Source organism: Bombina bombina, chromosome 4 (genome assembly GCF_027579735.1).
Source record: "Bombina bombina isolate aBomBom1 chromosome 4, aBomBom1.pri, whole genome shotgun sequence".
Classification (NCBI taxonomy): Eukaryota; Metazoa; Chordata; class Amphibia; order Anura; family Bombinatoridae; genus Bombina; species Bombina bombina.
In genome coordinates, this window is record NC_069502.1 from 958620524 (window position 1) to 958634948 (window position 14425).

The 14425-nt window shown below is 40.2% G+C and overlaps 1 protein-coding gene across 1 annotated transcript in view; it reads right to left on the reverse strand.

Annotated features, from left to right (window-relative positions):
* ZC3H6 (zinc finger CCCH-type containing 6) overlaps nucleotides 1-14425 on the reverse strand; it is a 337078-nt gene that overhangs the window by 297828 nt on the left and 24825 nt on the right. The window contains exon 4 of the mRNA XM_053712618.1: nucleotides 691-913. Within this exon, the coding sequence (XP_053568593.1) occupies nucleotides 691-913 (223 nt within the window). The remainder of the gene's footprint in view (nucleotides 1-690; nucleotides 914-14425) is intronic.

Consider the following 14425-nt stretch of genomic DNA (forward strand, 5'->3'; position numbering starts at 1 on the left):
TAATAATTTAATGAGTTACATCAGTAAAGAATATGTGCTACCGTATGGTATACAAAGAACTAAAAGGAAAGAAAAGAAGGGCGGGGAAATGGAAAAGTATTAGGTATATAGGCAATAATTAGAGAGAGGTTTTTTGGATTTTTTTGCTTATGTATAATAGTTAAAATCACAACAGGATTGTGTGTCAGAAGGTTAAAAGCAGAATGATTTGTTAGAGTCAAAAAAGCAAGTATTTGTTCTGAATCAGAGATATTCGCTTGTATAGTAAAAAGTTGTATCCTATATAATTTTTTTTTTTTTTTTTGACGATACGTTTATGCTTTTGTTAACCAAATGAGGTGTCTAATTCTTATAGATTTTCATGCTATCTTGATAAGCCATATTCATATATAAATTAAGTGATATAGTTTTATTCTATTACTTAAGATTTATGCACTGTGCTTGTCTATATAATTTTATACCTTGTACATTGACATGACTATCTGTAAGATGTTCGTTAATCAATGTTGTCATTGCTTAATATGTTCAATATCTTTGAAAAACTCAAATAAAAATGTATTTAAAAAAAATTAATAACTAAAAAAAAAATCGTAGATTATTTTGGTGAAGTGCAGAGAAAGTCATGATAAACTATTCAAAAGGATTAAAACATTCCAATATTTTTCAAAATGCTTTAACAACAAAAAATACCTTGCTGTATTGCTTTCATGGGTGGATTCTTATGAGGGAGATCAGGGGCATTTAATTCCTCTTTTGCCTGTTGGTACTGCTTCAACTGGTCAATAAAATCTTCCTGCTCTTCATCATTGAAGTTGCCATCACTGTAGTTAGTATAGTCATCAAAGTCAGTCTTACTTCTTTTGTTGAGTTGTGCTTTTGGTGAAGTTGAATAGTTCCCTGGCAACTGTCCATGCTGAAGAAAAAAAAAAAATTAAAACTACAAATAAAAGTGTAGCACTTCAGGAAACCACCCTCTCCGCTTCCTTTTGGCTCCAGGTCACATACAGCCAGGAGGATCAATTGGAGAGTAAAAGCAGTTAGAAGAAAAAGAAAAGAAAAAAAAGAAACTGGTGACACAAATCGCCAGCCAGACATGAAAAATGGATTCATTGGCGAGTATAATTCGTATTTTCTCTCATGCCTATGGTGACAATTATTTCCATATATGAATGTAAATGTGGGGCAAAAAAAAAAGACATAGGGAGAATAGTCTGTAAGCCCTCTCTGCGAAGTTGCTTGGGAATATGCAAATACATTAAACAAATACAATTTTGTTAAAGAGTACAAGGAAGATTATGCAGCTACCTTACAAAGTTGCCTAAATGAGGTATTACAGTAATGACTTCAGGAAGAAGTCATTTAGCTAGCAAATGTAAAAAAAAAAATTACAAAATAAAAAAAAAAAAAATTTATGCTTACCTGATAAATTTATTTCTCTTGTAGTGTATCCAGTCCATGGATCATCCATTACTTGTGGGATATTCTCGTTCCCAACAGGAAGTTGCAAGAGGATCACCCACAGCAGAGCTGCTATATAGCTCCTCCCCTCACTGCCATATCCAGTCATTCGACCGAAACAAGCCGAGAAAGGAGAAACCATAGGGTGCAGTGGTGACTGCAGTTTAATTAAAGTTAAGACCTGCCTGAAAAGGACAGGGCGGGCCGTGGACTGGATACACTACAAGAGAAATAAATTTATCAGGTAAGCATAAATTATGTTTTCTCTTGTTAAGTGTATCCAGTCCACGGATCATCCATTACTTGTGGGATACCAATACCAAAGCTAAAGTACACGGATGATGGGAGGGACAAGGCAGGAACTTAAACGGAAGGAACCACTGCCTGTAGCACCTTTCTCCCGAAAACAGCCTCCGAAGAAGCAAAAGTATCAAATTTGTAAAATTTGGAAAAAGTATGAAGCGAAGACCAAGTCGCAGCCTGGCAAATCTGTTCAACAGAGGCCTCATTTTTAAAGGCCCAGGTGGAAGCCACAGCTCTAGTAGAATGAGCTGTAATCCTTTCAGGAGGCTGCTGTCCAGCAGTCTCATAGGCTAAACGGATTATACTGCGAAGCCAAAAAGAGAGGTTGCCGAAGCCTTTTGACCTCTCCTCTGTCCAGAGTAAACAACAAACAGGTTAGATGTTTGACGAAAATCTTTAGTAGCCAGTAAGTAAAACTTCAAGGCACGGACTACGTCTAGATTATGCAAAAGACGTTCCTTCTTTGAAGAAGGATTAGGACATAATGATGGAACAACAATCTCTTGATTGATATTCTTGTTAGAAACCACCTTAGGTAAAAACCCAGGTTTTGTACGCAGAACAACTTTATCTGAATGAAAGATCAGATAAGGAGAATCACAATGTAAGGCAGATAACTCCGAGACTCTTCGAGCCGAAGAAATAGCCATCAGAAAAAGAACTTTCCATGAAAGAAGTTTGATATCAATAGAATGAAGGGGTTCAAATGGAACCCCTTGAAGAACTTTAAGAGCCAAGTTTAAGCTCCATGGAGGAGCAACAGGTTTAAACACAGGCTTAATTCTAACTAAAGCCTGACAAAATGCCTGAACGTCTGGAACTTCTGCCAGACGCTTGTGTAAAAGAATAAGACAGAGCAGAAATCTGTCCCTTTAAAGAACTAGCTGATAATCCTTTGTCCAAACCCTCTTGGAGGAAGGACAATATCCTAGGAATCCTAACCCTACTCCATGAGTAATTCTTGGATTCACACCAATGAAGATATTTACGCCATATCTTGTGGTAAATTTTCCTGGTGACAGGCTTTCGTGCCTGCATTAAGGTATCAATTACTGACTCGGAGAAGCCACGCTTTGATAGGATCAAGCGTTCAATCTCCATGCAGTCAGTCTCAGAGAAAGTAGATTTGGATGATTGAAAGGACTTTAGAAGGTCTTGTCTCAGAGGCAGAGTCCATGGTGGAAAGGATGACATGTCCACTAGGTCTGCATACGAGGTCCTGCGTGGCCAAGCAGGCGCTATCAATATCACCGATGCTCTCTCCTGTTTGATTTTGGCAATCAGACGAGGGAGCAGAGGAAACAGTGGAAACACATAAGCCAGGTTGAAGAACCAAGGCGCTGCTAGAGCATCTATCAGTGCCGCTTCTGGGTCCCTGGACCTGGATCCGTAACAAGGAAGCTTGGCGTTCTGGCGAGACGCCATGAGATCCAATTCTGGTTTGCCCCAACGGAGAACCAATTGAGCAAACACCTCCGGATGGAGTTCCCATTCCCCCGGATGAAAAGTCTGACAACTTAGAAAATCCGCCTCCCAGTTCTCTACACCTGGGATATGGATTGCTGACAGGTGGCAAGAGTGAGTCTCTGCCCAGCGAATTATCTTGGAGACTTCTGACATCGCTAGGGAACTCCTGGTTCCCCCTTGATGGTTGATGTAAGCCACAGTCGTGATGTTGTCCGACTGAAATCTGATGAACCTCAGTGTTGCTAGCTGAGGCCAAGCTAGAAGAGCATTGAATATTGCTCTTAACTCCAGAATATTTATTGGGAGGAGTTTCTCCTCCTGAGTCCATGAACCCTGAGCCTTCAGGGAGTTCCAGACTGCACCCCAACCTAGAAGGCTGGCATCTGTTGTTACAATAGTCCATTCTGGTCTGCGAAAGGTCATACCCTTAGACAGATGGACCCGAGATAACCACCAGAGATGAGAATCTCTGGTTTCCTGATCCAGATTTAGTAGAGGGGACAAATCTGTGTAATCCCCATTCCACTGACTGAGCATGCATAATTGCAGCGGTCTGAGATGCAGGCGCGCAAATGGCACTATGTCCATTGCCGCTACCATTAAGCCGATTACTTCCATGCACTGAGCCAACGTGGGGCGCGGAATGGAGTGAAGAACACGGCAAGCATTTAGAAGTTTTGATAACCTGGACTCCATCAGGTAAATTTTCATTTCTACATAATCTATTAGAGTCCCTAGGAAGGAAACCCTTGTGAGAGGAGATAGAGAACTCTTTTCTTCGTTCACCCATGCGACCTCAGGAATGCCAGAACTATCTCTGTATGAGATTTGGCAATTTGAAAGCTTGACGCCTGTATCAGGATGTCGTCCAGGTAAGGAGCCACCGCTATGCCTCGCGGTCTTAAGACCGCCAGAAGTGAGTCCAGAACCTTTGTAAAAATTCTTGGGGCTGTAGTCAACCCGAATGGAAGAGCTACAAATTGGTAATGCCTGTCTAGAAAGGCAAACCTCAGGAACTGATGATGATTCTTGTGAATCGGAATGTGAAGGTAGGCATCCTTTAAGTCCACTGTGGTCATGTACTGACCCTCTTGGATCATGGGTAAAATGGTTCGAATAGTTTCCATCTTGAATGACGGAACTCTGAGGAATTTGTTTAGGATCTTTAAATCCAAAATTGGTCTGAAGGTTCCCTCTTTTTTTGGGAACCACAAAACAGATTTGAATAAAACCCCTGTCCTTGTTCCGTCCACGGAACTGTATGGATCACTCCCATTACAAGGAGATCTTGTACGCAGCTTAGGAATGCCTCTTTCTTTATCTGGTTTGCAGATAATCTTGAAAGGTGAAATCTCCCTTGTAGAGGAGAAGCTTTGAAGTCCAGAAGATATCCCTGAGATATGATCTCCAACGCCCAGGGATCCTGAACATCTCTTGCCCACGCCTGGGCGAAGAGAGAGAGTCTGCCCCCTACTAGATCCGTTGTCGGATAGGGGGCCGCTCCTTCATGCTGTCTTAGAGGCAGCAGCAGGCTTTCTGGCCTGCTTGCCCTTGTTCCAGGACTGGTTAGGTTTCCAGGCCTGCTTGGATTGAGCAAAAGTTCCCTCTTGTTTTGAAGCAGAGGAAGTTGATGCTGCACCTGCCTTGAAATTTCGAAAGGCACGAAAATTAGACTGTTTGGCCTTTGATTTGGCCCTGTCCTGAGGAAGGGTATGACCCTTACCTCCAGTAATGTCAGCAATAATTTCTTTCAAACCAGGCCCGAATAAGGTCTGCCCCTTGAAAGGAATGTTGAGTAATTTAGACTTTGAAGTCACATCAGCTGACCAGGATTTGAGCCATAGCGCCCTACGCGCCTGGATGGCGAATCCGGAATTCTTAGCCGTTAGTTTAGTCAAATGAACAATGGCATCAGAAACAAATGAGTTAGCTAGCTTAAGTGTTCTAAGCTTGTCAACAATTTCAGTCAATGGAGCTGTATGGATGGCCTCTTCCAGGGCCTCAAACCAGAATGCCGCTGCAGCAGTGACAGGCGCAATGCATGCAAGGGGCTGTAAAATAAAATCTTGTTGAATAAACATTTTCTTAAGGTAACCCTCTAATTTTTTTATCCATTGGATCTGAAAAAGCACAACTGTCCTCAACCGGGATAGTGGTACGCTTTGCTAAAGTAGAAACTGCTCCCTCCACCTTAGGGACTGTCTGCCATAAGTCCCGTGTAGTGGCATCTATTGGAAACATTTTTCTAAATATAGGAGGTGGTGAAAAGGGCACACCGGGTCTATCCCACTCCTTACTAATAATTTCTGTAAGCCTTTTAGGTATTGGAAAAACATCAGTACTCACCGGCACTGCATAGTATTTATCCAGCCTACACAATTTCTCTGGCACTGCAATTGTGTCACAGTCATTCAGAGCAGCTAACACCTCCCAAAGTAATACACAGAGGTTCTCAAGATTAAATTTAAAATTAGAAATCTCTGAATCAGGTCTCCCCGATTCAGAGACGTCACCCACAGACTGAAGCTCTCCGTCCTTAGGTTCTGCATATTGTGACACAGTATCAGACATGGCTCTTACAGCATCTACGCGCTCTGTATCTCGTCTAACCCCAGAGCTATCGCGCTTGCCTCTCAATTCAGGCAATCTGGATAATACCTCTGACAGGGTATTATTCATGATTGCAGCCATGTCCTGCAAAGTAATCGCTATGGGCGTCCCTGATGTACTTGGCGCCATATTAGCGTGCGTCCCTTGAGCGGGAGGCGAAGGGTCCGACACGTGGGGAGAGTTAGTCAGCATAACTTCCCCCTCGACAGACCCCTCTGGTGACAATTCTTTTATAGATAAAGACTGATCTTTACTGTTTAAGGTGAAATCAATACATTTAGTACACATTCTCCTATGGGGCTCCACCATGGCTTTTAAACATAATGAACAAGTATCCTCTGTTGCAGACATGTTTGTACAGACTAGCAATGAGACTAGCAAGCTTGGAAAACACTTTAAACCAAGTTAACAAGCAATATAAAAAACGTTACTGTGCCTTTAAGAGAAACAAATTGACAAAATTTGAAATAACAGTGAAAAAAGGCAGTTACACTAACAAAATTTTTACAGTGTATGTAACAAGTCAGCAGAGCATTGCATCCACTTGCAAATGGATGATTAACCCCTTAATACCAAAAACAGAATAATAAATGACAAAAACATTTTTTTTTTTTTTTTTTTTTTTTTTTTTCACTTTTTAATAATCATTTTTTATTGAGGAATCATAATATAAATTAATACAAATAATTCTGTGTAGGCTACACCTGCAAGTGTTACATTTTCAGATTTTCCAAGTCAAGAGATGGATAAACTCACAGGCACATGAAACTAAGAACAAAGATAAAACCTACACAGTAACATAACTTAGATACATTCAAATAGATTTTCCTTTTAGTTTAAAACATATGATAAATATCCTCATTTCTGCCCCTTCAACAAATAGACCTCTCTTGGGTCCTTGGATTATGTGAGAAACGATATAGGGGTTATATAATCATGGGGAAACAAACAAAAAAACAAACTACTATACAATCCAAATGCTATAATACAGGTATGTTAAAAACCAAAACAGGATCAGATGGCAGTGTTCTGAGATGTGCTAATAAATAAAAAGATTACCTGCAGTGTAAAGTAAGTTGTGATGCAGTAGGTATAGAGGTGATAATGTGAGTATGAGGATGGAAGGAGGCTAGTCTTGTCGCTCTGATTGCATTGTTGTATGACCAAATTAATCTGATATGAATATGCTGCCATCTAGTGGTCTGAGGATAAAATATATTTCACATTGAAAGCAAGCAATTTCTGTTATGTTACGATGTGCACTGGCTCTGTCTGCTCAGGGTATGTTAAAAACAAGTTAATGTACCAAGCTGATCAGGATCTCAAGCTAATATTGCTATACATCAAATAAAGCTTACAAACTCGATGTTCATAACACAACAGATAAACAAGGTTAAACTAGGAACAGTGTGGAACTATTAAAGCTTCTCGTAATTTAACATAAACATCCCAAACCTAACAACATATTTTGAATACTTTGCCACAAAATCATTCTGACAGGCAGCTGCCATAAGCAGCAACTGTGCTGGATGATGGGAGCACTTTACCTCCAGTTAACCCCCTGTGTCCAGCTGGCCATAGTAGGCGATAGAGGTATGAGTTTTTATGCAGTGACTACCAAGCCAGTTCAACTTGATCAGAGAGATAAAGTTCCCAATAGTGTTTCGTGTGGCTATTAGAGCTAAAGGACCTGTTAAACTGGACAATGTCTCTGGTGCTCTAAGCCTGCTACCGAGTATCTTAGAAGAGTGAGCCCACATGTAGCCGTGATCTTTTAAGGTTGGTGCTGTGTCTCTTACTTTGTGATGAGTTCCATATAATGGTCCAGTCTTGGGTGCTATCTTTGAAATCCCCACTTTAGTGAAACCTGACCCGGTATCTACTTTATGCTGAGACCACGCTGCTGTGCCCTTCTCTGCTGCTATTTGTGCTGCGATACTAGTGATCTGGCTTTGAGGTTCCTGGGGATCTGTAATCATCAGGGGTAGTTCCACTTGACAAAACTCCTCTTTGTGCTGCTCTTTATAATTCTTGCTTGGTGTGTAGGTCTGCTGGTGTGTGAGCTGTGTTTTACCCCTATGTGCTGCGAGAAGTGTGTCTGCCTTCTGTGCTTGTACCGCTCCGTACAGCTCCTGTGTAGTAGGAGAGAGGTCAGTTATAATTGAGCCTGTCTGGATTTGTCCCGGTAAATGAACAGTAGTGGGTATCTTACTCTCCTGCTCTACCTCCAAGCGCTGCATTAAATATTCATATGGAGCTCCATCTATCAGCTTTAACATGCGTGCAGTTAATCTTGCCATAAGTTCCTCCGCCATGCTGGACATCCTCTGCTTGTTGCAAATATTTTATAAACAAGTTTTAACTTTTTCCCCGCTGTTAATCAGGTTCAGCCCTCTGATCCGTTAGAGCTGTTTGATGATGATGGGTCGTAGAGACTCAGTAAGTCAGGTTACTCTGACAGCACTGATCACCCGGCTCTACCGGGGGGGAGGTGATTGCCTAGGAAAAGTAGGCCGCCGCCATAGGCCCTTGAACTCCGATCTGGACCTCCAGTGTCATGAAAACAGCTAAAAATAGGAAAGTATAGTGCCACAATAGCCAGTACTGTGGGGTGTTTAGATGATATGTTCTATTCTTGCTGTTTAAAGATAATAACCGGCGGATTATTAAAGATTCCTCTGGAGCCCACAGAAAATGTGTCCTATCCAGAACACAGCTCGGACACGCCCCCCGACAAAAACATTTTTAAACACAGTCACAACAACTGCCACAGGTCTACTGTGGTTGTTACCCTCCTCAAACACGACTTTTGAAGCCTTTTGAGCCCTTCAGAGATGTCCTGTATCATGCAGAAGGAAGCTGAGTGTCTCTGTCTGTAATTCTAGCTGCGCAGAAAAGCGCTAAAATAGGCCCCTCCCACTCATATTACAACAGTGGAAAGCCTCAGGAAACTGTTTCTAGGCAAAAATCAAGCCAGCCATGTGGAAAAAAAACTAGGCCCCAATAAGTTTTGTCACCAAACATATATAAAAATGATTAACATACCAGCAAACGTTTTATATTACATTTTTATAAGAGTATGTATCTCTGTTAATAAGCCTGATACCAGTCGCTATTAAATCACTACATTTAGGCTTAACTTACATTAATCCGGTATCAGCAGCATTTTTCTATCAAATTCCATCCCTAGAAATATGTTAACTGCACATACCTTATTGCAGGAAAACCTGCACGCCATTCCCCCTCTGAAGTTACCTCACTCCTCAGAATATGTGAGAACGGCAGTGGATCTTAGTTGCTTCTGCTAAGATCATAGAAATCACAGGCAGATTCTTCTTCTAATACTGCCTGGGATAAAACAGTACACTCCGGTACCATTTAAAAATAAACTTTTGATTGAAGTTAAAAAACTAACTATAATACACCACTCTCCTCTTACTACCTCCGTCTTTGTTGAGAGTTGCAAGAGAATGACTGGATATGGCAGTGAGGGAAGGAGCTATATAGCAGATCTGCTGTGGGTGATCCTCTTGCAACTTCCTGTTGGGAAGGAGAATATCCCACAAGTAATGGATGATCCGTGGACTGGATACACTTAACAAGAGAAATATATTTCATTTCCCAGTTAATGTATATAAAACATGTCATGCAGAAATTTAAATAAAATACAACTACTGTGTTTATGTTTTTAACTCCCCACACACACACAGGTTTTTTTCTCTCCTCAAACTCTGTCCGTAAAGTTTTATGCTCAGTAAGCACTAAGCAGAGCCGGTTTCTGTGTTATTATAGTAACTACTGACTGCACTGGGAGGGAGGGGGAGAGGGAGAAGGAAGCTCCTACGGACAGCACGCTGCATATCATTTGTTCAAAAGACTTCTTTTCATGACCTAAGGACTGACACCCAGCATAAGACGTTTAGCAAGGATCGTATGCATTATCTAGCAGTGACTGCTAGATAATGCATATGATCCTTGCTAAACGTCTTATGCTGGGTGTCAGTCCTTAGTGATTTACATTCAGGAGGAGAGGTCATGAAAAGAAGAAGTCTTTTGAACAAATGATATGCAGCGTGCCGTCCGTGGGAGCTTCCTCCTCCTTCTCCCCCTCCCTCCCAGAGCAGTCAGTAGTTACTATAATAACACAGAAACCGGCTCTGCTTGGTACTTACGGAGCATAAAAGTTTACGGACAGTTTGAGGAGAGAAAAAAAGCCTGTGTGTGGGGGGGGGGGGGGGAGTTAAAAACATAAACACAGTAGTTATAAGTATTTTATTTAAATTTCTGCATAACATGTTTTATATACATTAACTGGGAATTAAATACATTTAAATCCTCACTGAGAAATAACTTTTCAGACACTGCAGCTCACACGCTGCAGGGAGAGAAGTGATTCCTTCCTCTAAGTACTGTGTATGCATAGATAATATGGTGTGTTTATCACATTACTGCATCATGACCATGTGACTACTGAGCCCTGTAACGCACGCTACAATATGGCAGCTTACATAGGAAATCAAGCACTGCCTCAACACTGTATTTTAAAACAATCTCCTTCAAAAGTTTGGGCTAAGAGGAACAGATAAAATAGGCAGCAGTGATTACTTTATTTTTTTTTTTAATAAGAAAAAGTAGGTTTTTGGGATTATTAGAAGTCAGGCGTTAAGGGTCCCTTTAATGATTTTAGGAAGCAATGTTTTGACAAATAACCCCAGGTGGAGTTAGTGAAGAGGCGCAGGGTACTGCATGTGTGGCTTATAAAATACTTTGCACTTTTGGAGAAAAAAATGTGTTTTTTTTTTATTTTTTTATTCTTATAGAAAGGATCTCTCCATTCATATCAAAACTTAAGGAGATACTTTGTAGCATTTCTTAGAACACCCTGCACACATATGGGTGAATAATCCAAGAAAAAACAAGCCAGAAAAAAACGTTACTGTCTCTAACTTTTAAAGAGAAACTTCTTTATTTATGTTACTGTCGCTTTAAATCTTTAACAAGTGACTTCTAAATTGAGCGTGCAAGCATGGTTAATAAAAACACAGTACTCCTCAGCTAACCTAGCTGAAGTGCCTGCCAGCCCTATGCACATTAAATATTCCGGACTAAAACCTTTGAAACACTGTCCGGTCCGTTACTATCTCTATTTAAGAGTAAACACTCTCCTCTATCCCTTCCGATACTCGGAAAGAAACCGACAAAGTGTTGCGCAACTAAATTGGTGCAACACCTAACTCCGCCCATCGTGGGCGGTAACATAATCTCCCGGTCGCCATTGATCTTTTTATTCTGACAAAGTGGAACTGTCGGGAGCGCAATAACGGACTGATCAGCTTCTAGCTTCACAGCTGCTAGTCCGAGAGAATAAATGTCAAACACCTGACACTGATATCAATATGAACCCTGAGCTTGTCTTCTTATAGCTCATCAGATATGGTAATAGGAGATCTCCCGGTCGGCTACTATTAAACCGCCAGGAGATTAGAACACAGTCCCCTTCAACACCTCACCCTGAGCTCGTCTGTGTATAGCTCATCAGATATGTTAATGGGAGAACTCCCGGTCGGCTATTAATAAACCGCCGGGGGATGAGAACAAGTCCCATTCAAATATTTTTACTAAGCAAAACTCCTCACACTGAGCCCGTCTTAGAACACGCATCAGACTTGCCAATAGGGGATCTCCCGGTCGGCTATCATGAAACCGCCGGGAAATTAGAGCACATGTCCCATACAGCCCCAGTTCTGTGTTTAAACTGTCCCAAAGTGTCCCCTAAGCATCTGGGGGAATCTATCTATCTATAACCCTCTGATAAAGAGGTCAAATCCAATGAGGTATAATAAAGATGAAGTGTCCAAACTTTCTTCTGAGCCTTTTCAACCCCCAGAATAAAGTTAGCACTTACCTCATTATCTCCTGCCGGACAGTAAGACAGTTCCCAGGTTTGCGAGTTCCTCTCCCTCACATGGACCTGTAATTTAAAATGAAAGTTCTGAGTAATAACCCTCAGATTTTCTTGGCAAGGGCAGCAAAAATTACATGGAAGGCGCAGTGAGAATTATGCCCCACAAGTTCCCATTGCTCTAAAGCCACCACCAAAACTCTACTGTAGAGACTGATATGGACTACGGCTATACCCTAGGACATAGCAGCACTCTCTGGCACTACTTTAAAAATAATACACTCTTGATTGAAGAATCTAATCTAACACCTCACTTTACCTCTTCCTATCACTAACGTAGGCAAAGAGAATGACTGGAGTGGGAGGGAAGGGAGGAGCTATTTAACAGCTCTGCTGTGGTGCTCTTTGCCTCCTCCTGCTGACCAGGAGGTGAATATCCCATTAGTAATTAAGATGATCCATGGACTCATCGTGTCATAAAAAAGGCCCTTTTAAGGACTATTGGTAGTTTAGTATTAGATTTTTATTTTTGGGGGGAAATTTTATTTTTATAGGGGTATTAGTTTAGGTTTTAAATTTTTTATTTTGGATAGTTGTGTTTATTGTTTTCTGTATTTTTACTTTTTTTATTTTTTCTAACCTTAGCTTGTATAATGATGTTTATAAATCTTTGTATACTGTTTTGTGACCGTACAATGTTAAAGCATCTCTGGTATACTGATAAATCCAAAAACAGGTGGTTATTCTTAGCTATTGTTTAGGGTTTCCCCCATTTTGTTCTTCCTTACAAAGCCTCAGCTCTGTAAACCATGGCTGTCTTGAGTTTCACACCCCCCCTCTAATTTTCTATTTGTCATTTCACCAGTCCTTTTTCCTTTCCCTCTTTTTTCTCTCTCTCTCCCCAACCATTATTATATCTACCCAAGGTACCTTAGATTGGGCCATCTATGGTTATTAGTGTGGTTTTACATATTAAAGGGACAGTCTACACAAAAAATTGTTATTGCTAAAAAGATAATCCCTTTAATATAAGTGTTGCATAACCAACACTTATATTAATATACTTTTTACCTCTATGATTACCTTGTATCTAAGCCTCTGCAGAATGCCCCCTTAACTCAGTAATGTTAACACTAATTGCCTGAAATGCAAGTCTGTAGACTACTGAACAACTCCACAGGAGTGAGCACAATGTTATCTATATGGCACACATGTATTAGCTTTTTACAGCCAGACAGTGAGATAAGAGGCGGCCTCTGCAAGGTCTTAGAAATCAGCTTATGTGCTTACCTCGATTTACCAAAAGAACAAAGCAAATCTTATAATAAATTTGATAATAAAAGTAAATTGAACAGTTGAGTAAAATTACATGACATCTGAATCATAAAAGATTAATTTGGACTTTACTGTCCCTTTAAGTTATTTCTGAAGATTTTTAGCGGACTTAAATTAAGGACATACCAGGGTTATCACCCCTGTGTTATTTGTGCTCAATTTTATTTCAAGCAGGTAATATCTATATACTTTGAAATTACAATTGTAGTTTTGTTTTGAGGTTAACAGTGTCAATTTGTAACTTGCTTCTTATATTGCAATATTATAGAATATAGGCGTCTCGCCTTCGTCTCCATATATACGACCGTCTTTTGTACTAACACCAGTTTTTTTTGGGCTCCACTTGTAATTTGACCCAATATTTGTGTAGGAAACATTGCTTCAGGCCCCCATAAGCTCAATGGAGTTGGAATTTTAATACACAACGCAGTGCATTTAAAGAGATACTGCCAGCCATTGAAAGAGATACGGAAGGCAGATTCCTTTTAATCACTGGTCTTCTTTATGGGAGGCCGATAACTTTAGCTAATATGTATTCCTGTAATGTTAGCCAACATCTTTTTTTTCAAAGACATATTGAACAAAATTCTAGAACACTCAAAAACAATGCTGTTTTAGGGGATTGACTTCAACATGCCACTAAACCAAAAACTACAAAAATGGGGGGGGGGGGGGTCTACAAGTGTTCTTAGCTATATAATAATACTTATTAATTCAAAACAACTAAACTTAATTCTACATGATATATGGAGAACATTACAACCAACTAACATTGACTATACTGTATTTTACGTTTAATACTCATGATAATTTACCACTGACTACTATATGGGAGAAGCATAAATATGTTCTTAGGGCAAGAACTCATTAAGCAGAAATCTAAACTAGTAAATGCAATACAATAACATGTTGAGTGCTATTTTGCAGCTAGAACACCATAAAAAGAATCTGAATGATGCGCAAGTTGAAATATCTTTTATTATTAAAGATCTTAAAACCTATAAAGGAAGAGTATCAAAGTAAATCTATTTTTCTTAGACAAAGGTATTACGAGGGAGAAGACAAAGCTGGTAAATTGCTAGCTAGGGCACTTAGGCGCCGGCAGCGCTAGCTAATCTTTTGTAAACACCATCAAAGATAAGCACGGCAGACTATATTCAGGTAGCTCAGAATCAGCAGACTCTTTCTTTTTATGCTAGCCTATATAATATTAGAGGCCGAGGGGTAGCACGAAACTGAGAAATTGCTGAGTACTTTATAACTGCTGAGAAAAAAAAATCTGGATGGCAGCCATGTTCGCAATATTGTGTGCTTCTCCAGCTTTCCGGATATATCTTTATAAAATCATCT